Source organism: Perca flavescens, chromosome 8, assembly GCF_004354835.1.
Source record: "Perca flavescens isolate YP-PL-M2 chromosome 8, PFLA_1.0, whole genome shotgun sequence".
NCBI classification, from domain to species: Eukaryota; Metazoa; Chordata; class Actinopteri; order Perciformes; family Percidae; genus Perca; species Perca flavescens.
This window is the reverse complement of record NC_041338.1, coordinates 5,738,470-5,762,624: the sequence shown is the minus strand read 5'-3', so window position 1 is coordinate 5,762,624 and position 24,155 is coordinate 5,738,470. Positions and strand designations below refer to the sequence as shown.

Sequence of the window (24,155 nt, the reverse complement as noted above, 5' to 3'; positions counted from 1 at the left end):
GGTGTACACATCATCGAGGGTCTGACCTAGGCGCTGCATACTGACTCAGTGGTGAGAAAGGCAGGGCAAAGACCGTTTCACCCTCAGACGCCTGAGGAAATTCCGGGTATCGCCTTCAATACTGAGCAATTTCTACTCGTGCATCCTTGTTTGAAAGCGTCCTGACGGGGAACACCACCGTCTAGTGCGTCTGGAGTGGAAGAAGGTACCAGATACACCAGGCCAGCAATGAGAGGATCGGGAGGAGCTTCTACCCTCACTAAACCCTCACTAAACCCCAACTAAATGACGACACTGCCTATGACTGCCCTTCCAGAGTCTGGGGCTCCTGAGGGCCAGATGTAGACCACAGTGTTCTAATAACGTACTAATGGATCCCTGAACAAACACACAGCACAGCACACACCTAGGCACTCGAGACAGACCCACACAGGATTTTAACTTGAAGGCTGTGCGTCTGTCTGAACAGAGACCTCCCACTATGACGGAACACGCCTGCCAAACACAGCAGACAGAAACAGATGAGAGAAGGTACGGGAAGAGGAAACCAAAAGAAAAACAAAGTATTTCCTCTGAGCTAATAAAAAGGGGCTTTCCTCCAAAACACACTACCCTACAATCAAGCCATAAATTGGGTTGCATGATTAATACAATACTACACCTTCAGTCTCTTAAGCAACATGCAATGCAAAGGTGTATGCGTCGTGTTACTGATGCATTTGTTTACCAGCAATGTGAAGTAGATAAATGCAGTCAGATGAGATGATAGAAACACATTCTCTAGTGTATGCAAACTAAACCTAAAATCCTAATTCCAAGCCATCTTTTTGGCCACAGCACCCATTTCAGAGCACAACACACATCTCGCCACCCTGACAATATTACGCTGCTTCACTGACTTGAAGTAAGGAGGAAAAATATTCTGGAACCCACATGAAAAGAGGGACCTGTATCACTTATGGACAGAGATCTGAATCAAAAGGTTTCACTTTCTGACAAGCAGTGTTCCCTGCTGAGTCATGCGTCCCTGGTGTGGTTGTGACAGGGCTTCTCGGTATGCTTTCCCTGACAATCATGATAAAAACTGGTTAACACAAGTTTTTAGCTGTGACTGTCCTTCCTTTGCCGTACCTGAAATTGTTGCATTTTCACTGCTGTCTGTAGATTCCTTCATGCACAACTCGTATTCTTTCCGAGGTTTCATACGCAAATGTTTTAACAGCGGCGATGTTGTGTATTGTTTCAGGGTCCGTGCGACCACAAGACAAATCGGCATTGCAAATTAAAAATGTAGCTCGACTTGAATGGCCTTCTTTTGACTGAAAGTACTGCCAAACAACACATTTTCACTTTCTCACAGCCTACTGCATTGAACGGTCCACCTACGTAAACACCTTCCCGTAATCTATGGCGGCGTCATTATGTCAATCAGCGTAGCGCGCCTAGTGCAAGCGTAGGGTTCGGTTTGGTGGAAAAAAATTCTAAGGTTCGGCAGAAACCGAACCCCATCAAAAAGTCCAATATTCGGCCTGGATTCGGTGCATCCTGATAAAAAACATATTCTTTTGGTAGTTACGTTTTTTTTGGGGATGTTATAGAAGGACCTAGAGGTACTGGTGACTCTGCCTCTGATAAAATCCCATTTCTTCTGATGAGACTGTAGGGAATACAGTGTGTTTCATTAGCCAAGCACACACAGCTTTATTTAGATTCCCCTATCCTCCCTCTGAGACACACACACACCGTTACTGTGAACCCTGCACACACCAGGGGGTCGGTGGTGTATGTGGTTGTGTGGAAAGGGTTGAGCATTCTTGCACAAAGTGTACGAGTAAAAGGAGGGAGAGTTCAGTCAAAAGTGTAAGTGTGTGCAATACAAAGTGTGTGTGCTTACATACGGGCTGTACCGAATGTCATTTTTCTATATTCAAAGCTTCTATTGTAGCCTGGGAAAAACCCTGACGAACTTCCGGCAAATTTGAGATTAGCTCTGCTAGTCAGTCTGGCCAAGAGCCCTTTCAAGCCCATTTCAAATTTTTTCCAAATCAATGCACCAATCACAACCATTGAGGCGGGCTTTACGTGATGTCTATAGCGCAGCGACGGCGAGCAGCTTTTTGTTTACATTCATGACGGCCACCGAAGCACAGCAACCCGTTGATGCCGCTGTCGCTGCTACGTCCCCCAGATCGTTGGTCTGATTGGTTGAAGGACTATCCAATTGCGCCCAGAGGCATTTGAGCGGCGTCTGTTGGTGACGCCCCTTTGGAAATGAGCTGTGAATGAACGTTCCCCAGACCCACTCTCAGTTACAACAGAGAAGGGTCTGGTGTCCACCAGGCTACTTCTATTGAGGTTTTTAGAATGAAGTTTCGAAAATGTAAGGCGTCATATTTTATGACGTCATCATCACCCTTTTTTTTATAAAATCAATACGATCTTTTTTGTAATGACTGAAGAAGTACTATAAGTGCGTTAGAGCTGAAATAGATTTTTTGTTATTGTGGTTATATAAATGCAATTTATGGAAGGCCTGTAACAATTATTACATAATTCTCTAATTGTCCATTTTTTTTTACATAATCGCGGTGTCTTTGTTTAACCGCAATTACGTAATTGCTAACATTAGCTAATTTCTTAAAGCGTATGACTGATAATTGTTGATTTTGTTTAGATATGCCAAATTGTAATTATATATGTGATTATTGGTGGGACATTATACAGTATATTTTATTATTATTTCAATTGTTAGTTGTTGGCACTTGAACCTATACACGTTCATAGTAACAAAAATGACAAGGGGGGGATACAATTAGAATTTTTATTCTATTTATAACTTACTTCATAGCTGTGTACCTCTGTTATTACATCTGCATCACATAACAGTGATATAAAGATGTATCCTGGAATTCATTCTAATCTTTAAATTGTTTCGAAAACTAATCAATAAATACATATTTTTAAATTTGACTGAAAGAGAAAATTATATTGCTAATCGCAATAATTTCTGAGACAATTAATTGGACAGCTAATAATTTATGGTGCTGTTAAAATACTGCTAGACTGCCTCTTTAATACGAGTGTGTGCCTCCTTTTGTGTGCGGCAAGCGGGATAGCAGAATATTTCGTTAGATAAAAACAGGAACAGAAATGATTACATCTACAGTATCTTCTCAATAGATTTGGACTTTACAACGATCTGAAGTTTAAATAAAAAGGATTGTCAGAAACAATCCTACGCAGACACCATTGAAATTTGACTCTACAAATATTATGACACTAATAATATTAGTGCGGCCTAATCTTTCTCTGCAACTGTGCAGAAATGCCGGGTTTGAACAGAATGAATAGACACGCAAAAAAAATATAAAAAACCTGCGCAGCATTCGAATGTTGATTTAATTTTTGAATGTCAACGTTATAAATAAATCTTCAAAGCTTTGAACTATTCGGTACAGCCCCAGTGTATGTGTGTGTGTATATCTGTAGGTAGTGTACACCGTTAGGAAAAATATACACTGGGAGAGACCTGAAGTATGTGTGTATGTAAGGAAGAATACAGCATTCAAGGCTGTGTTGCTCGATACTAAGGAGACAATTCGTTCAGAGCATTAAAAACATCAAATTCGGTACCCAGCCCTATAAGAGTGAGCCTAGTTTTGGGTGATATCACCCAGGCCTATGTAACATGCCATGGTCACATACACACAAACACGCAGAAGTAGCGTACCTGTTGGCAAGCCAATAATTACTGAGAGAGCAAAGGCCTGGAGATCAAACAATCTGCCTCAAAAACATCACTGCACAAATTCAGCACAAACCCAAACCCCATAGCCTATATGTGTGAGTGTGTGTGTGATACAAAGCAAACAAGATGCTACTGGGAATCTTTGAAGCATCTTTACACATGTGCACACACACACACACACACACACACACACACACACACACACACACACACACACACACACACACACACACACACACACACACACACACACACACACACACACACACACACACACACACACACACACACACACACACACACACTTAAAACTTGCTTGAGCTGTGGCTTTTGTTGACCCCTGAGACACCTCTATCAAATGTGTGTTTCAGATGTGTGTTTCACCATATGTAGTTTAATGAGAACAGTAAAGAAGTGATTTCCCTGGACTTTGAAGGGGGGGTACTTTGAGTCTGTGTTACTCTATAAGATTTTGAAGTATCTCTCACAAATGCGGTCTCACAGCATGAATATAAACATCGGCCGATTCGTAATTATTTGGCAGAATGGGTAATTTTCACACAGACGGCCGAGGTCTGCAGATGGTAGGGATGTCAAAACCAAAAGCCAACGTGCGGTTTTGCTTTTCACATTATTTTTAGGTGGAACCATGCTATAGATATAGACATGATAGCGTTTTAATGGGTCTTGGTTTAAGATATTTTATTTAGGTGTGCGTTTTAAGAAATCCGGGAGAGCGACTGAAGCTGGGAGCATGAAAACAGCAGCATACAAGAGCACCACATTATCCATTCCGTGGAAACACAAACACACACACACACACACACACACACACACACACACACACACACACACACACACACACACACACACACACACTCCCAATAAACAGTCAGATGCAAACACACACATAATAACACATATACAAGCACACTTCAAACTGCAACACAAAAGAACAAAACATGTCTGCATTGTGATCAGTAGACAGGCATAATTATACCAGGGTGTCCGCAGCAGCAAACCACAAAAACACTCACATTTACATGCATAACCAAAATAGGTCCCAATATGAGAATCTGCAATGCAGAATTTCCTAATATCAGAGTCGCAAGGCTCCTGCTAAAAAATATACAGGAATTGGAAATTAGATCTCGGACCTAAAAGCAGAAAAATGTGTAAAATTATACATATATATTTTTGAATATTTTTCTAATCTAAAGTAGATTGAGCAGTGGAGACCGGTCGCTGGGTGAACACCAGCAGATGATAGGACCGTGCAGATATCAGTATATTTCATACAAAACTGTATCTCCTGGGGACGTTTTAATCATAATATTGGACAATGGTGGCATAGTGCAATATTGGTGCTTTCATTAAACTGCACTGCTCAGACCACCTCTTGCAAGCAGACAGGCAAACCCATTACAATATAACTTCATAATGTGATTAAGGAAGAGTCTGTACTGGCTTAGATTCGTGGCTGAGTCATCCACAACTGTGTGTAGAATGTATGAGGTCCTTCTCTTTCAGGTAATTGAACACCTGTATCCTTCATACAGCCCAGGAATAATATGCAAGTTCCATCTGTAGTCTCTAATTTTAGCAATGCACTGAAAATATTTACACATGGGTTTAAGACTGAGGGTAATTAATTACATTTTCTGACACAGCATCTGAATCTAGAAGAACAGACCCACTGTTAAGTAACTGGTAAGCTATTCAAAGTTCATACAATTTACTCACTTTAAGTGTAAGTGGCAGGCATCCTCAGGAAAAGAAGTTTACAAAAATCTGATTGAAATTTGACTGCCTGAGTGTCTTGAAACATTGCAGTAATGTGAAGAGTACTTAATGGGTGATATTATCTACACATTTTGATCTATCCACAGTCACACCCAATATAGTTGATACCCGATATGTTTTCATGGTAATCAAATGTGTCTCTAGCTTGAAACAAGCTAGCGCAAACCGGTGATTAGCTTCTAACGCTAGCCTTCGGGGCAGAGGGTTTGACTGGACATGACTGTTTTCCAAAATGGCGCCTGCATGTATACATGAACGCTACGGTCTTTATAATCTATCTTTTTAATAAACTGTCTGTACACTTACAAAGTTCTCAATGCTTCGGTTTACATGTAGGGACCCTCATTATGCTACCATTGAAGTGTGGTGCTATTTTGAGCCTTGTTAGTGGTGTAGAAATAGCAATTTACCCTCTGCCCTGAAGGCTAGCGTTAGAAGCTAATATGTTATTAACCCCTAGGTTCATTTTGCGCTGGAATTGTCCTTTAATTATACTAACAGACACACTACTACAAAGCAGTGTAACAGCACATATCTCTCCACGGTCTTCTTTCTCTTCCTCCATCTTTTCCTCCTGTATTTACAACCTCATCTATTTTACCTCCATCCCTCCCTCACTTGTCTTTTCTGTCTTTTGTTGTTCATTACCCACATCCTTCTTCACTATTGTCGCTCTGCCTCCATCTCCTAAGTTTGTCTCCCCTGACCGCTGCTCAGCCTCCATACTTTGTTCTAACATCCATCCTTTTTCATCACCCTTTTGTCCCTCTGTCTCTCCTTTTCTCTATCTCTCCTCCACACCTCCCTCTTCATTTCCCCTCTATCAGATTCCCACTTGCACCCCTTCTATCTTTGTCTCTCCTCATCTTCTGTCCCATGAAAGCACTTATAGCCTCAATAAGAAAAGCCTTTGTCTTTTCCCCCTCCTAAACAACACAGGCATGTACGCTCTCTATCAGGGCCATTTATTCCCAAGGCAGCCCAGGCTCTGATGTTCCCAGATCTCTTTGACGAACGGGTCACTGTGGCCAATCATGAATTGGCCAAGCGGCCCAGAGAGGCGGGATGTGGGTCACTGTAGCCAATGATACGCTGGTTCTTTTCCCAGAGGGGCAAGCTGATTGACAACCAGTGCTGGACAGAAGTCAAGAGGGTAATTGTCATCCAACTCACTCACTCACTCTCTCTCTCTCTCTTGGTCTGTCTCTCTCTCTCTCTCTCTCTCTCTCTCTCATCCTAGACACCCTCTTTTTCTTCCTCACTCTTCCCTTTTTGTCTCTCTCCCTCTCCCCCTCTTACTTCCCCCTCTCCAACCCACTTCCTATCCCCCACCTCCCCCCTTTCGCCTTATAGCTGCGGAGGGACTCTCTCATTGGCCGCCCTTCCTGTCCCTCAGGAACGACTTTGTGACGCTACTGGCCGAGGGCTGATGCCAATCTCCATCCCCAGCCCGCCCCCCGGGAGCCCCCCTAACTTCAACGGCCTGTGTCAAGCATGCACACACACAGCTACACAGACACACACACAGACACACACACAGACACACACACAGACACACACACACACACACACACACACACACACACACACTTCTAGCCAGGGGACGGGGACAGAAGCTGATTAACCAAATACTTTTATCAGCAGTAAAACCGCTCTCTCTGCCTGCCTGCATTCTGAACAAAACAGCCTTAAAATACATAAACACACACACATGCAGACACACATCCCAAGCACTGAGCCACTGGCCAGAAACACCAGGCTAGTCTGGGGTTTGGGACAGTGTCAGTGTATGTGTGTGCATGCTTTTGTATGTGAGAGTGTGTGTAAAGGGACAGAGGTAGCAGAGGGCTTAGATGGATGGCAGAGAGAAAGAACAACAACCCCACAAAGCCTGGCGGACAGGCTTCATCGCCCTCTCTATCTTTTTCTTTCTGCTGCCTCTTTTCTACTCTTCCTCACTCATCCTTTTTCCTCTGTCTCTCCCTCTCTTATTTGACCCAAAATGTTTCTACTATCTGATTGTGTCCTTATAGTTTTCGCTATTATTTAACTTTCAGCCATTCACGACTTTCATCCCATCTCCCCTCATCTCTTCACCCATCTTGCTCCTCACACCTTATCTTTTGTCTCTTGCTGCATATGAGGTCATTGTTGTTTTAAACCATGCTGTGTGCTGTCCAATGCAACCTCCCCAACATTCCAAAAACTTACCCCCAACAACATATGACAACATAAACACACATGCTCTCTTGCTTTCTGTTACACATATATCTAAATCTATATTGAAGGGCGCCTTTGTAGCTCACTGGTAGAGCGTGCGCCCATAAACAGAGGCTCAGTCCTCACCGGGTTCGGTTCCAACCTGCAGCCCTTTGCTACATGTCATTCTCTCTCTCTCCCCCCTCTTTCATGTCTAAGCTGTCTTATCAAATAGAAAGCCTAAAATACCAAAAAAAGTATCTTAAATAAAAAAAAGGCCTAAAACAAAGTGAATGAAATCACTGAAAATGGGTATAAACATCATCAGCTTTCCTGTTTTATCTTTTGTAAATTTCAGTGAAATATTCCTACTTGTATAGTGGGTCTTCCATGCACATACAGTACACAAAAACATGTGTATGTGCATGAAATAATCCGTATGCAAAAAACATACACAAGCATTTACAACTAAGAGCTGCTTATTAACACACAACACATTCACCTCTCAACATTTGAAATAACTCATTTTTACACACACACACACACACACACACACACACACACACACACACACACACACACACACACACACACACACACACACACACACACACACACACACACACACACACACACACACACACACACAATGTTCAGGGCCAAACAACACAGCTTGAGATTAAAGAGCCTCTCTGATCTGACATTTGTTTTTCTGTCTGTCAGAGAGTGTGGTGGGAAGAGGAATCGATAGCAGAAGAGACGTGGAGAGGAAAGGAAGGATAGTGAGAAGTAAAGGGGGAACAAATGAAAAAAATATAAAGAGAGTAGAGTAAGAAGAAAGAAGCAAAGGGAAGTCAGAGGTGGAGAGGAAAGGTGAGAGAGAGGTGAGGATGACAGCACCAGTGAGGTGAAAGTAGAGAGGTGAAGGAGGCCAGCGAGGAGAGAGATAAGGAGTAGGACAGAGAGAGGAAGAGAGGGCAGGAGGAGGAGAGGGAAAGCATTCCTCTGGAGTACCTCGACTCTGGGGAAGGCTCCAGAAATAACTGAACTAGAAGTTCCCCCAGCAGCCTCCACTCACCATTACATACTGGGACTCACACACAAGTCCAATAAAAAAGGCACCAAGTTCACCATTGGAAGACTGAACTCCAAACTGAGCACAGACTCAAATGTTGTCAAGAAAAACCCAGACAAATTCTGCAAATATGCATGCACTATAACTGCTTAACCCCCCCCCACCCCAACACACACACACACACACACACACACACACACACACACACACACACACTACATGAACAACAAGAGCAGTGAGGGCTGGAGGGTGGAGGGGTAGGGAGGGGTACATAATTGCCTTCTCTTGTAGTACAGGCTGGGGAGTGCTTTTTGACTGAAGACACCAATTTCACGCTAAGGCATTATTTAGCTTGATACAAACTTGATTAGGCTTTACAGGAGGAGAGAGAAAGAGAGAGACAGTGACACAGAGAGGAAAAGGGAAATAAACAGCTTTGTGTCATGCCGCATCGCTGGCGGATAGATTAACTTGCTCGTCACGCTCCTTCTGGGAGTAACAAGAAAAATATACACAGCGCGTGTGCGCTTGAAGCGTGGCTGGTTGTTTGTTTGTTTGAGCGGATGTATAATCAAGCATCTTATCCTAAACACAAAATGTGGTTTTCCTTTTTCAACATTCAACGTTTTTTGCTAATATGTGCTTAGATAGCATTGATTGGAACTGATTTCAGTCCCAAGGATGAGAGAAACAATCAATCAACTAAGGATTGAAACATAGGAGTGCTTCAGTCACAGACAAGGTGGTAGCCACGTGCAAAATGATCAATATCTACAAACTCTACTGAGAACAGGCCAGTCTACAATAATCTTCATGTTTGCTCATAGAGATTCTTATCCCAAGTGCCAAAGTTCATTATAAGATACAGCTTTAGGCGACATGCATTTAAGCTGCAGTGCCACCTACACGTACCACGAAAAAAAAAGAAATGCCACTAATGTGCTTTGGTAGAGAAAACCCTTTGGTTCAGTATGCAATGAATAAGAAATGAATGAAACTACTTTTACCAATGTAGTAATTAGCTTTTTTAGAAAAGTTCTATTACTAACAGAGAGGAGAGGAGAGGAGAGGAGAGGAGGCTGGGTGTGCTAGACTCTAGACTGCTTATCAACTATGATTCTAAGGCAGACAGTACTGCATTTTTAAAACTGTGCAGCGCTGACCAAGAGACACACACACACACACCATCACACTATGCAATCTCTTATGCTCCGTCTGCTCTACCACTTTCTCTCCAACAACGTCTCTCTATTTCATTCTGTCTTGATACTAGAGATGGCCCGATACCATTTTTTGCTTCCCGATACCGATTCCGATACCTGAACTTGTGTATCGCCCGATACAGAGTACCGATCCGATACCAGTGTGTCATATATTTATTACGTTTAAACAACTATATACTATTATCCCTGTATGGATGTGATATTATTTCTATCTTTGTGAAACATGAACAAACACAAAAATGAACGCCACAGAACTTTCTTTTATTGTCCAGTTTGACAGTCAGTTATAACGGAAAAAGAACATAAACAAACTACTTTAAAGTAGATTTTCTTTAGGGCTTTATTACGTGGTATCGGATCGGTGCATAAACTCCAGTACTTCCCGATACCAGCGTTTCAGGCAGTATCGGAGCCAATACCGATACTGGTATCGGTATTGGAACATCTCTACTTGATACAGGCATGAAGCTTTTATTAGAGACGTACAAGAGAATACACCGCCTCATCCTGCTCTGTGGTTGTTTCCGCATAGTACAAGTAAAGTCACTCTGGCTTTTCTGAACCTGCTTGTCATTGAAGAGGCTGTTCTCATGAACCATTCGTACATGTACAGTACAGGCCAAAAGTTTGGACACACCTTCTCATTCAATGTGTTTCTTTATTTTCATGACTATTTACATTGTAGATTCTCACTGAAGGCATCAAAACTATGAATGAACACATATGGAATAATGTACTTAACAAAAAAGTGTGAAATAACTGAAAACATGTCTTATATTTTAGATTATTCAAAATAGTCACCCTTTGCTTTTTTTGATAACTCTGCAAACCCTTGGTGTTCTCTCAATGAGCTTCATGATGTAGTCACCTGAAATGGTTTTACCTTCACAGGTGTGCTTTGTCAGGGATAATTAGTGGAATTTTTTCCCTTATTAATAAAAAAAGCAAAGGGTGGCTACTTTGAGGAATCTAAAATATAAGACATGTTTTCAGTTATTTCACACTTTTTTGTTAAGTACATAATTCCATATGTGTTCATTCATAGTTTTGATGCCTTCAGTGAGAATCTACAATGTGAATAGTCATGAAAATAAATAAAAAAACGCATTGAATGAGAAGGTGTGTCCAAACTTTTGGCCTGTACTGTAGCTACGAAAGGTTAGGTACTGTAATTCGTAAGCACGAATTTTTTTGCTATATGCACCACAGTGACTGCTGCTGTATAAGAACGCTGAGGGCCACGTAGTGATGAGGTCTTTGACTTTGAAGCCGGGGAGCAGAGTTTCCCGGCAAAAACACAGTGCTGCAGAGGAAGGTCCGGCTAAGTCCACACAGCATTCCGGGATGGGAGGAAAACGTGCTCTGGTTTATTGGCATTTCTTTAAACCAATCACAATAGTCTTGGGCAGCGGTAAGTGTAGTACGGAGCAATGGCGCCTCTGCAAAAAAGCCTTGGGAAGGAACTTGTTTTGGTAGAACGCGTGCACGTTTAAAGGTTGTTTTAGTCGTGCAACAGAAAACTCAGATTGGACAGATAGTCTAGCTAGCTGTCTGGATTTATCCCAAGAGATCTGAGAAAAGGTTAACCATAGTCCTCATAAATCGACCGGAGTTTAAAATGTCAACACAAAGAAAGCCCAAGGTAACCGATATCCGGCCTAAATGAGTGAAATCTGCCGGAATTTCCGTCGCCAACGGAGCAATCTCGGAAGTGGAACGTTGTGAATAAAGACAATCACACAGTAGACTGAAAAAGAAAAAAAAAAAAATACTGATCTGCTAATCTGCTGAACACTGCCACTTTAAAAAGAGAATATAATTTTAAGTTACAAAAACGGGGGATAATTAAATTGCAATGAACGTTACTGAAGATGAAGATTGTATGGAGGAATGATACAATTTCCTATTTTCATTACACACCCTTTCTATTCTTTCTTATTCAGCATGGAGTCTCTCTCGCTGTCGCTCTCTTGCTCTCTCACTTTCTCCGGCTCGCTCTTGCTCCATTGTATGTCTCACAGCAGGGCGCCCTTGCCTTTTGACTGGGAGGTGAATGGAAAAGAGTGCGAAAAACCAACTAAAGACTCAAGCACTAAAAAGAAGCATTGGTAGGTCTATAATGGGGCACACTACAAAGACCCGGCAGAGTGTCCTATAAAAAAGGAACACAACACAAGCAGCTTGTTCTGTTGAAGACTTCACACTCTGAGGACAATGCACATTAGTCTGGGTCCATGGTGGGTGTGTGGGTGTGTGTGTGTGTGTGTGTGTGTGTGTGTGTGTGTGTGTGTGTGTGTGTGTGTGTGTGTGTGTGTGTAGGAAAGGCAAGCAGACAAAATAATTGAGTGGATGAATCTGGAGAAAAAAACAGAGACCATGGCTGTTTATTCAGACGAAGCAGCTGTACATATTGAAATTGGTAGACATGCAACCCCAATGCTATATTGGCACAGACCATGCATGAGGCTTACTTTGCCAAAAAAAAAGTTGTTTAGGGAAAAAAAAAACGGAATTGGATACCCGATAGGGCTGCACAAAATAGAATTTTGTATTGTTATCGCGATATCAACTTGCACAACAAAAAACATTGCGAAAGGCTGCAACATATCGCGAAACGACACTTAAGAGATTTTTTAAGTTAGATGAAAGGGAGTATCGGTAGAAAACTAGCCTACACTTTAATTTATTCTTTTTTAATGGTGATTTTTATGTTCAACTCAATGTTCAATTTGTTGAAAGTGTTGAATAATTGAAGCGGCAGAAATGCAGAACTGAGTACACTTCGATAACTGTTTGTTTATCGCAAATTATATCGTCATCGCAATATTTAACAACCTTATCGCATATCGCATATTTTCCCCATATAGTACAGCCCTAATACCCGACTCAAAAACAAAATTCATAAAGAACAAGTATTTTGTCTAAAAACCTGACTAGACCAGTGACTTTTGCCCTGGCTTGAAGCTCAAACTAAGGTTATGCAGGGTCAGACCAGGGGGCATAAAGCTCTATAAGTCCTCATAGGCCGCGCACACACACACACACACACACACACACACACACACACACTTCCCATTTCCCAAAAGTCAGCCTTTCATCAACAGCAGTATGTGCGCGTACGTGTGTCAGAAAGAGGGAGGGAGGGTAGCCCAATAAATATATTATGCAACAGCCAGGTGTGCAGAGGGGCAATGCTAATTGCCCCCACCACTAATGTTTAATGTACAGAATAAGAAGGAAAAGGAAGGGGGGAGGGATTATTAGAGGGAGGTAGGGAGGCAGAAGGCAAAGTAGAAGGGAGGAAGGAGTGGAGAGGTGAAATGCAAGAGGCTGCAGGAGAGGGAAGGAAGGAAGAGGGGGACAAGGGGCTGGATGAGGAAAGGAATGACTGTAATTATGTCCAAAATAATAAGCTATTATTCCTGCTCCCATACCAGTTCCACATCATTTATCATATACATGAATGCCTACTGGCCATATCCAGATCATAATCTTGTCAGTGGAATCCTTGTCTTTCCAAAGACTTAACAAAAGAAAAGAAGATTTGATTTCCATTGTTGCATATCACTGTAGATCAAATCCTTTAGTGGTTTTGGACTGCTGCTCATCCCAAATCAGCAACGTTACGACATTACTCTGTGCTATAGTTACTTGTGATGACTAGCATTATTATATTTTACATGAAAGACTAAACAAATGATCAAATTGACTGATAACTAAATTCCTCTTTAGTTGCTACACCAGTTAGGTTAACTGAGACAACACAGGACATACGACCTAACCAAACACCCCAAACTATAGAGACAAATACACTGCAGGCAAACAGTCAGTGTGGAACAAAGACACAAGCATTATATCTTAGTAAAAGGCTGTAAGAGATGCTTACACACTCAGCCTTGTAGGAAACTTAGAAGGGCCCACATCCTCTGACACTATCTAGTGGAGGGGGGATACGGACTTGGCAAGCTAGGTCTGGATTGCCTAGTAAGTGTGTGTGTGTGTGTGTGTGTGTGTGTGTGTGTAGTCACACCAGCATCATCTTTCTCTTCCTAAAAGCTGAGGGCATGGGCCTGCACAGAGCTCAGCTACACTGTGCGTGTTTGTGTGTCTCCAGAGGGGTGGGTGTGTGTTAAGGTCCAGTGAGTTTGCAGCTGATAAACGAGGCTAGCTAAGCTGCTACAATGGCGCAGTCCTGGCCCATGACGCCCTGTTCTTACACACTCTCTCACACACACACGTACATGCACAACTACACCAGGCAGGCCGCTGATAAGGAGTTGTCGCTGGCATACACACACCTCACTGAGGGACTTCACCCTTTCTGGACACACAGATGAGCACACACACACACACACACACACACACACACACACACACACACACACACACACACACACACACACACACACACACACACACACACACACACACACACACACACACACACACACACACACACACACACACACACACACACACACACACACACACACACACACACACACACACACACACACACACACACACACACACACACACACACGATATGACCTTCTCCCATCCATTATTTCAGACAAAACCTCATTTTTGTTGGTCAACACTGATGGAGGAATGGTACTTACCAAGACCATTAACCATTACAGCAGGCATCCCCAATTACACAGGTGTTCTTCTTTCAATATACCTGAGGTTCTTGTCTGATACTTTGCGGCAAAGACAAGGAACAGTATAAATTTGACTGTACGTTTTACTCGTTTTGACTTGTCACAGTGGGAAAAGGACAGGCGAACTATTAACTTTAATGATGGCTCAATTTTGCTCTGTGTCCCATGACAGTGTGACAGTGAGCAAACGTGCACAATTCCATGGACCCTGAAACCGAAGCAGTTAAATGTAATTCAGAAATCATTAAGGTTATTATTTAGACCTGTGCTTGTCTTACTGTGACATGTCAAAATGTCTTCCATAAAAAATGACCTACTCTACTTAGTTCTGTTCTACTCTGTGCGTTCAATTGTGTACTAATTTGGTTCTAATTGAGTGCAGATCAACATGAGTCCAATTACATTCAATGCATGGTACTGCTGGGCTCCACCGATCACCAATTGCATTAGCTTGTTTTTGTCCCATTTAAAAAAACAATTACCAAAAACTCAAAACTGCCCCTGCTGAGAAGTCAATGGAATTTCTAACAAAGCTCTCAGACAGCCATTTAATGGTTCAGCAGGCTTTAATGCAAAGCCAATACAAGCTTTTATACACAAACTGATTGCACTATTGCTAACATTATTTGTAGCTGCACAAACAAAAACAAGATAAGTTGTCAAATTTTGGGTGTTAATAAGAGCAAAAAGGCATTTACGGCGCCTTCCCTCGCAACACATATACGATGTACCTGCAAAATTACATATTGTTGTCTTCAAGTAATCCAAGCCACATGTGTAGGGTCTCTGAGTTTTATATGAGCCAGTCGCCCTATGAATGTCTCTGTGCTCTGCCAAAGGGTGACATTAAATTACTCTAATGGTAAAGCCAGATGGAGAGAGAAAGGCAGAGAGAGAGAGAAATAGACAGGAGAGGGAGAAAAAGGAAGAGAAATTAGAGATTAACTGCACTGGACTAAACACACCAAACTGATGCTGCTGTCACTTATTGGGATGAAAGTAGGTTCCACAGCGCTTATATGAACACAAATGGACATTGTCCATACATGTACACATGACTTTCTCTTTGCACAGGTCAGTTCTGTTTTGCCTTTGTATGAGTATCATAATTAGGTTCAGCAACCACCAAATGGCTTGTAACTTGATGACATTTCCCACCACAATTAATTTTTACCCACATTTGGTGGGTTGGCAGTTGTTAATTTCAAAGTCTTGAGCAGTTAATTGACAATAACTTTAACTCCAGGCAATGAATAATTACTATCCCAGAGTCTCTTATTACATTTAAAATCACATACTTACAGTACATGAATTATCATGCAGCCGTAACCAGTGTTTAAACAGTAAGATGGTGTAGGCTACAGCTGAAACCATTAGTCCAATATTTGATGAGTCGAGCAACAGAATCTGCAGCTATTTTAATAATCAATAATTTGTCATTTTTATGACACAAGTCATGTTATTTTGGGCTCTGGAAAACTGTGATGGTAATTTGAATTTCATTTCAGTTTTATAGACTAGACAATGAATCGATTATAAGAGGAAATAATTAGCAGATTGATCTAACTGGAAGAAATCTGTCTGTCTGTATGTAGGTCTGTCCTCTGATTTTCTTGACTAACGTTCATCTGATCGACTTCACCCTTGGCGGGTGTATTACTGAGGACCTAAGGAAGTGCGTTGTCAAAGGCTAGCTCTTGAGCTTTGCTGGATATATTTGTAAGTGGTGTGTTAACTACACACTGTGTAGTGTATTGATAGGGGAACCTTATTAACCGTTACACTGCAGGGCGGCATGCCTGGTCCCGAATAGCTAGCAGTTAGCAAATGGCATGTATACTAAAGCATTGCTATGGGACGCAACTATGGCAGTTGTATTACTCAGAGGACCCATGGAATCGCAGTGTTGAGTGTGAAGTTGTTTGGGTGAGAAAGCCAGTAACGACAATAATCTTTAGTCGCAGTCCTAGTGTACAGACACGTAATTCCCTAGCAACAGTGCCAACAGTTTGGCCAAAACAACAAACAAGTGGGACGGGGTATCATTTAAAATTCTTCAAACTCTTTGTGTCGTTCACAACGTTGTTCATAGAAGAAGAAGAAAAAAAAGAAAAGAAAAAAACTTACCACATCCAGCAGAGTGCACAACATGTTGTACAATTATAATGGATTAAATGTATTACTTGACAAACCATGGGCATAATTTTGGTCGGAGGTGAAGTAGTATCAAGGGTGAATAGACACACGAGCATGTCACTGTACCAGTGACCGGTTGGTCAGAGGTGACAGGACCAGTGCAAACAGCAGCCACAGTACGTCAGTCAGCTGAATAAAACGTTCTTGGTAATTCAACTGAAAATCTGTTTACGTAGGCAAAAACGTACACAAACTGGTGGAACCAAAGAAATTAGGAAAGGATGGGGGAGAGAGAGAGAGAGAGAGAGAGAGAGAGAGAGAGAGAGAGAGAGATGGAGAAAGGAGGAGATTGAGCGGAAATGATGCCATTAGCCCAGAAGAGCTCGGCTCAACATACACCGAAAGCAAACCAAACCTCCCTCTCTCTCTCTCCCTCTTGGTCAAAGGGCTCATTTGGCTCCACTGACTCTAAACAACACTCTAAACAAACCAAATAAATGTTAGAAAGTAAGTGCTCCCTCCTTTCCCCCCTCTCCAATCTCCCCAGCTCTCCTCCATCTCCCTGTCATATGCGCTCAACTCCCGTTTAATGTCCTGCAAATGAAGCGGATTTATTAATGTGTAATTAAGTAATAATCATCGCTACATAATGCATGAGAGACTCAAGGGGCTTAGAGCTGCGAGGGAGAGAGGGAGAGATAGGATAGCGAGGCTGCCTGAGCAGACAGAGGGAGATTTTTGCTGCCTCGCCTCGCTAAAGACACACATTGAAAAAAGGATTAATCCATTGAAATAATATTTTGATAAGAGAGAAGCTGTGCTCTCTCATGTCTTCCTCCGGGCGCACCCCTCCTTTCTCCTAACCCATCAGCTAGTTTCATGGCCCATCATCACGCCATTAGTCCATGTTCAATTAACAGACTGCAATTAGTCAAGTCCCCCCACTGTTAACAAGGCCTAATCACTGTAAAGGCTAGACTGGTCAAGTAAATCCATCAGAGGAACTAAGTTGCAGTGGTGAAACATGGAGGAGCAGTAATATGAAAACTAATACTGCGGCTAGAGATTGGTACATCAAAAAACACAATCTAATAATAATAATAATAATAATAATAATAATGTAAATTTTGCAAAGCAATGCACTAAAATATTTATTTTAATTTTCTAAAAAGGTTGCTAAAAATGTTAATAAAAACTACAATCCAAATGACAGCTCTAGATTATTGCATATGCAGCCTTTACAGACTGGAGTGTACACAAAGAGGAAACAAAAATTTGAATACATTTAAAACAATAAACAGACCTTGAAAAAAAAAAAAAAATGACCAAACCAAATGCATAATGTTCATCCGTGTTTCCCATTACTGTCCATGCCCTAAATCTCACACTCTAACAACTCAAACTACTTTTAAAAAACAAACATCACTCTCCCAGGGATATATATATATATATATAACACTTGTTTGTTATTGATAGCAATACATTTGAAGTGATTTGGGTTTAAAGTCAGGTTAAAGCAGAAAATGCCATTTGAAACAACCGAAATGATGAATATGTGGGTCACAGGCAAGTGTATCACCCTAGGGTGTAATTTCCACTTGGAACAGGGGGAACATCCCCCCCCCCACACACACATACACACACTTTTGAAAATCCTGTTTGTGTCCCCCCCACTTTCAAATTAGTTGGATATTACTTTATTTATAAGTCTCTGTGATTGGCCACTATTTTAAGCAATAAAGAAAGTAAGACAGCTTTTTCTTATACAGTTAGTTTAGTACTATTCTTTCTGGCATAATGTCATTATGGTCAACTTAATTATTTCCCTATAAATGTATGTAGAAATGCAGGAAACGGGATTCAAATCAAAAACATTTTTCTGGCAGAGGACCCCCCCCAGACCCCCTGTTTTGTGTGTGTGTCCCGCACTTCTCAACCCAATGTTACACCCTTGGTATCATCCCCTTTCCATGATCTCCCTATTCAGGAAAACTGTGACTAATTAAAGCGACAATAAAAGATCACCATAGGGTTGAGCGTTATGACGCTATATACTGTCAAAACGGTATAAAAATGTCTATCGTAGATATCTTCCTATCCCGATGTTCAAAAACCAGCGGCCGAACTGCTTTGCGGCAATATTTACGTCATTTCGACGACGCTTTAAATTCTGATTCTTGCATGTTGTTCATTTTGCACTAAAAAGGTCTTAATAAAATGAGACATAGGAGTATTGAAAAATAGACTTTACAGTGTGGTTATTTCATATTGACTATTTATTGAATTACCCCAAAAGATATGATATGACCTACATCACAATAGAACATTTCAGCCCTTTCACCCAGTCTTATAGGCTATCACCACCTCACCCATAAGCTATGAATTTCATTTCTAAGAAAATAAAACAATCCTTTCCAGACCAGGGCCACTTAGAGTCAGTGCAAATCTAAAGCAGGATATGGTGGGACTTTCTGCTTCTTTGTTATTATTTTGGCATGCCTGGCTGGCCGGTAAGTCCGTAAGCCAGCCAGGCAGCCAGCCAGTCAGAGTTGGGTGAGCAGGTGAAAGACAGAAGAACATGAAAACACAGATAATCCCCCGGCGATGCTCACCTCGCTCTGGATTCCCATCACTCCCTCCTTCCTGCCCACTCACCTGCTGTGTGCCACTGTGCTGCCCCCAAATACCTCTCCTCTCTCTCCCCTTTACCCTTCAACCCCTTCTCTCTCTCTCTCTCTCTCTCTCTCTCTCTCTCTCTCTCTCTCTCTCTCTCTCTCTCTCTCTCTCTCTCTCTCTCTCTCTCTCTCTCTCTCTCTCCCCCAATGCCAGGTCTTGCCAAGCTGTCAGTGGGGCAAGGTGTGGAGGGGAGATAGCAACACGCATGTACACACACAGATGCATGAGTAAACAGACACAAAACACATGGTGCTTATGCAAGCTAGACTACAAGGACTGTGCTACCTTTAGTGCGCACACGCGCGCATACACACACACACACCGAGTGGTGGTCGTCCGCCTCAGCTTTGCTTCGCTCTGCTTCGCTTGGCTGCCTGACTAAAGCTAAGCTCTCGTTATCCAGGCTGCTGAGACCAGGCTGCCTTAATGACACACACACTCATACACACACTGAGACACACAAGGCGTGCATGACCGTGATGCATGCAAATACAAGAATGTAGATGTTGCGCGCACACACACACACACACACACACACACACACACACACACACACACACACACACACACACACACACACACACACACACACACACACACACACACACACACACACACACACACACACACACACACACACACACACACACACACACACACACACACACACACACACAGATTTACCGGTCCACGGCAGCTGATCTGTTCTCTGACAAACTGCACCGAGCATCACCAACGCTACAGCAGGGGGGGGCAATAACAACCACATCTTACACATGCTAAATCAAGTGGAAATCAAATGTACATTCATACAAACTGCTGTAAACAAATGCTGAAACGATAACTTGATTGATAATTGATTGATCGTGACTGTTTTAGCTCTTCAACACTCACTGGTTGTTACAGCTTTAATAAATGTGAAGATTTGCTTGTTTTTCTCCATTTCGTACAATTATGAATCCATTGTTTTTGTTTTGTTTTTGATTGTTCAATTTTAGGACATCAGTTTAGGCTCGTATAACCATTTTATCATTTGACATTCATAAGGGTAAAGGATTAATCAATTGCATGCCCTTATTTAGTGTAAAAGCCATGGCCTCCAATCACTGCAACAATGCATTTCTTTTTTCTGCACACAGACACAAAGAGGAAAAACAGATAGAAGATTCTCCAAAATACTTCACAAATTACAAAATAAGTAAGATCATGCTTGTCAAAGTTATAATTTTGGATATTCTCTTTTAGTGCCCCTCAAATTTACACTTCATACAATAAAATATCCATTTAAACCATTAAGTGTTGTAATTAACTACAAACGGCATTCATTATTTTCATGCTTAGTCAAATTTTAGTATAGGCTAGTGGCTAAATATAAATATGGGAAGCATGTATCAACTGAAAACTGAAACCAGCTTTTACAGTAGATTCCTGAGGAGGCTGTAGAATCTGCAAGCTACCGCATCACTCTCAATCACAGCCCTGTTGGCCTGTTCTGTGGACTGAACAAAAAAACAACTTGTTTCTTAGTTTTCCGGCACACATAGCCCACAGTGAAAGATATTACAACCACAAACGTATCCCAAAGCGACCACAATAACACAGGCTTCCAGTACTTTATGTGTGGCATGCCTCTCCTACTATTGACAAAATGAAACCTGCCTGGACTCAGATAGAACGGGCTTGGCTTCACAACCTGTAGGAGAGACTGCAATCCTCCAGTAGAAATCATGCTGCTAATCAAACTAAAAACCCAGTTTAAACCCCTGTCCGAAATCTGCTTGCTACCCAGATAGTCAAAGAAATGGAAAACCTATATGGTGGAGGAAACATGGGGGCGCAAACCACATGGTCAGACCGTCCCGTTGCCCATCTGGGTCCCATAAAGGAAACATGGAGGCCAAGGCCACCACATGCCCTCATGCAAGATGCCCACTCACCCATGCACTGCAATGATTACTATTTTATGGTATTGGGAGAAACTGAGGCTTCCTTTAGTAAAAAATAATAATAATGCTTTTTTTAAGTTAAGATTAGACTTTTAATAACTTTAGATAAAATAAATCTGTGAATTGCAGTTAGTCTTCATATGTGCCCAACCTCGCAGGACTTATTTTTAAATTAGGAAGGGAGGCCTGAAAACCTGAGAAATATTTACAGCAATATTTTAAAATCCAAGACTAAACACATTCATGTCCAGCAATACACTGCATCTCCCTTAAGGTGTGTGTGTGTGTGGGGGGGTAAATTAGGCTAAAACTAGAATCTATAACCAATTTTTAACATTATTTGGGTTTAAAGGGAAACTATAAAGACATGGGGGCTACGTGACTTGGTTTGGGGGTCAACCAGCCAAATTTACTACAACAAAGCAGAAACGGTCTGTTTAAAACAAGTTCAATACACCTCAACATGGGAATAATCCAGATTACGTGGGCCCACTAAGTGAATTACGACAAATTGATCCAAAAAAAGACAACCCACGCTGTCAGAAAAGATACACCATCAGTGTAGGCTCGTCTTTCAAGTTCTGACAGTGTGGCAGCTAATTGAAAACAATTAGCCCAGTGGAGCAGCGGACAGAGATGAACTGAAAGCCCATTTCTGACAAAGATTTGACCATTTCAAACGACATGTAGACAGTAGGCTAACATTGAACTATACCCTTACAAAGTCATCACTTTTATAACAATATCCTGACCAAAACAATTAGGCCTAGTGAACCAACCGTAAAAGTGAGCACTATTTTTGCAAAGGTAGCCTAAATTGTGAGAGACACTGATTTAACTCTGTTGTAAAACTACAACAGAACCCTTGCTTGGAACCCTTGGGTGGGAGGGGGGAGAAATTAAATTGAATTAGCTAACAAGCATCAGAGTTGGACGTGAAATCTTGGTCGTGGTTTTGGTCGCGTTGGCTTCCTTTCCTGCTCCGGAGAGTATCCTAGTAGGCTAGTGTCCGTTCACGTGAGATATAGGCTACACAATAAAACTGTTTCTTACCTTTAACAGAGCGCGGTTTGGCTTGTTTCCGTCTCGACATCTCTGGTCTCGAACAGCTTTAGTTGTTTTATTCTCTAATTGTTTTTGTTCCGTTCCGTGTTTTCAGCTAACCATGCAGGCGGACAAAGTCGGTTCCTCCTCCACAAATTCGCTGCTGCTGCTTCTTCGCCTGTTGCAATGCGACAGCTTCTGTCTCTGGTTGGGAAACGGCCGTTAGTCCAAAATGACAACAAACCACCCACACCGGGAGTGGAAGCGGCTTGGAGGCTCGCGCAACCTGTAGCGTAAACGGGAACAACTTCCCGTTGATATTCCCTTCTTCGTTACAACGTGCCTCGGCGCAGACACAGACTCGCTTTTTTGTGTTTCTTCTCTTTTACCCCCGCACACGTTTTGCTTTCTCCTGTGCAGCCCGGGCGCTCGTGCCGCTCCGGTTTTTTTCAGCACTATAGACCGGGGCGCGAGCTGCCAGCCACGCGCGCGGCAAACACCTTGAGTCCCGCGCGGTAATTGAAGAAAAGTGACAGCGGCGCCGTCCGAGTGCGAGGTGGCGGTGCAACAGCGGTTCGTGACGGTCCAGGTGAAGAGAGGCGACGGATACTGTGAAATAGCTTTCAAAATGAAACGTGGCTTCTTCCCACGCGCTCCTCGCGGCTTTTATTTTCTTTTTAGTTTATCGAAACTATTTCAGTCTGTTGTGGTTTGGTTTTTCCTTCGGGAAAGCTGCACCGAACCGACCAGCCTCCTGTGTTCCGTCCCGCTATTCTACACTAGACAGTGGTGGTGGTCTGGTGGCATGGACATTGCGCTCTTCCCCAGCATCTCCACCCCGAGAATAGCCTACTGCTTTTAACCCAAGCTTTCTTTTTGTTAATATTTCTCAATGCCCTACCGGCGGTATTAATAGCAGCCTAATATTTCTACCAATCTAACCCTTCGCTAGCCTCTGTCTCCCTGCTTTTTCTTTGTCCTGACTCTGGCTACCAGTCTCCCTCCTCCTCTGCCTGCCTCTGCTGGCGGGGCTGCGGCGCAGACACACATAATAAAGCCAAGGCAGGCAGTGCTTGGCTGGAAATGTAGCCGCGTCCCAGCAGGGGGATGTGAGAGAAGGGTCCCGGCGGGGGAGCGCTCTGATCCCGCAGGGAGCAGCTCGGCACAGCCCGGGTTGGCTGAGGCAGAGAGGCAGGAGAGAGGCAGGCTGGGCTGGCGGGGAGAGAGAGGGGAAGCAGGGGGAGAGTTAGGCAACAGCGCCAAGCTGTGGCCGACCGGTACAACTACAACAGGGACTCCGAGAAAACAGTGGGAGGAGACAGAGGGAAAATATGGACTTGGATTAAAGTGGGATGTGGAAGAAACCCTAAAGTTAAAACGTGCAAAGTAGGCTAAGTTTGACAAACAAATGAGGGTGGTTGAACAGCACAAGTAATCGAATCACAAATCACTGCTCAGCTATGGAGGATGAGCTATGCTGTCAGCCAGCAATAGAAGAAGAAGATATAGGCTACTTTATTAATCCCCCAAGAGGAAATTACATTTTTTTATGGTAGGCCTATATAATAGTCACAACACACAAATCTCAAGCCCCAATAGCAAGGACATTGTTTTGTATCTGTATGTTAGACATTTCTGTTG

At 42.5% G+C, this 24,155-nt stretch overlaps 1 protein-coding gene across 1 annotated transcript in view; it reads right to left on the bottom strand.

Annotated features, from left to right (window-relative positions):
* Positions 1-23,776, bottom strand: part of znf423 (zinc finger protein 423) — a 167,392-nt gene extending 143,616 nt beyond the window's left edge. The window contains exon 1 of the mRNA XM_028585597.1: positions 22,524-23,776. Within this exon, the coding sequence (XP_028441398.1) occupies positions 22,524-22,563 (40 nt within the window). The 5' untranslated portion in view covers positions 22,564-23,776. The remainder of the gene's footprint in view (positions 1-22,523) is intronic.
* Between the last annotated feature and the right edge of the window lie 379 nt (positions 23,777-24,155).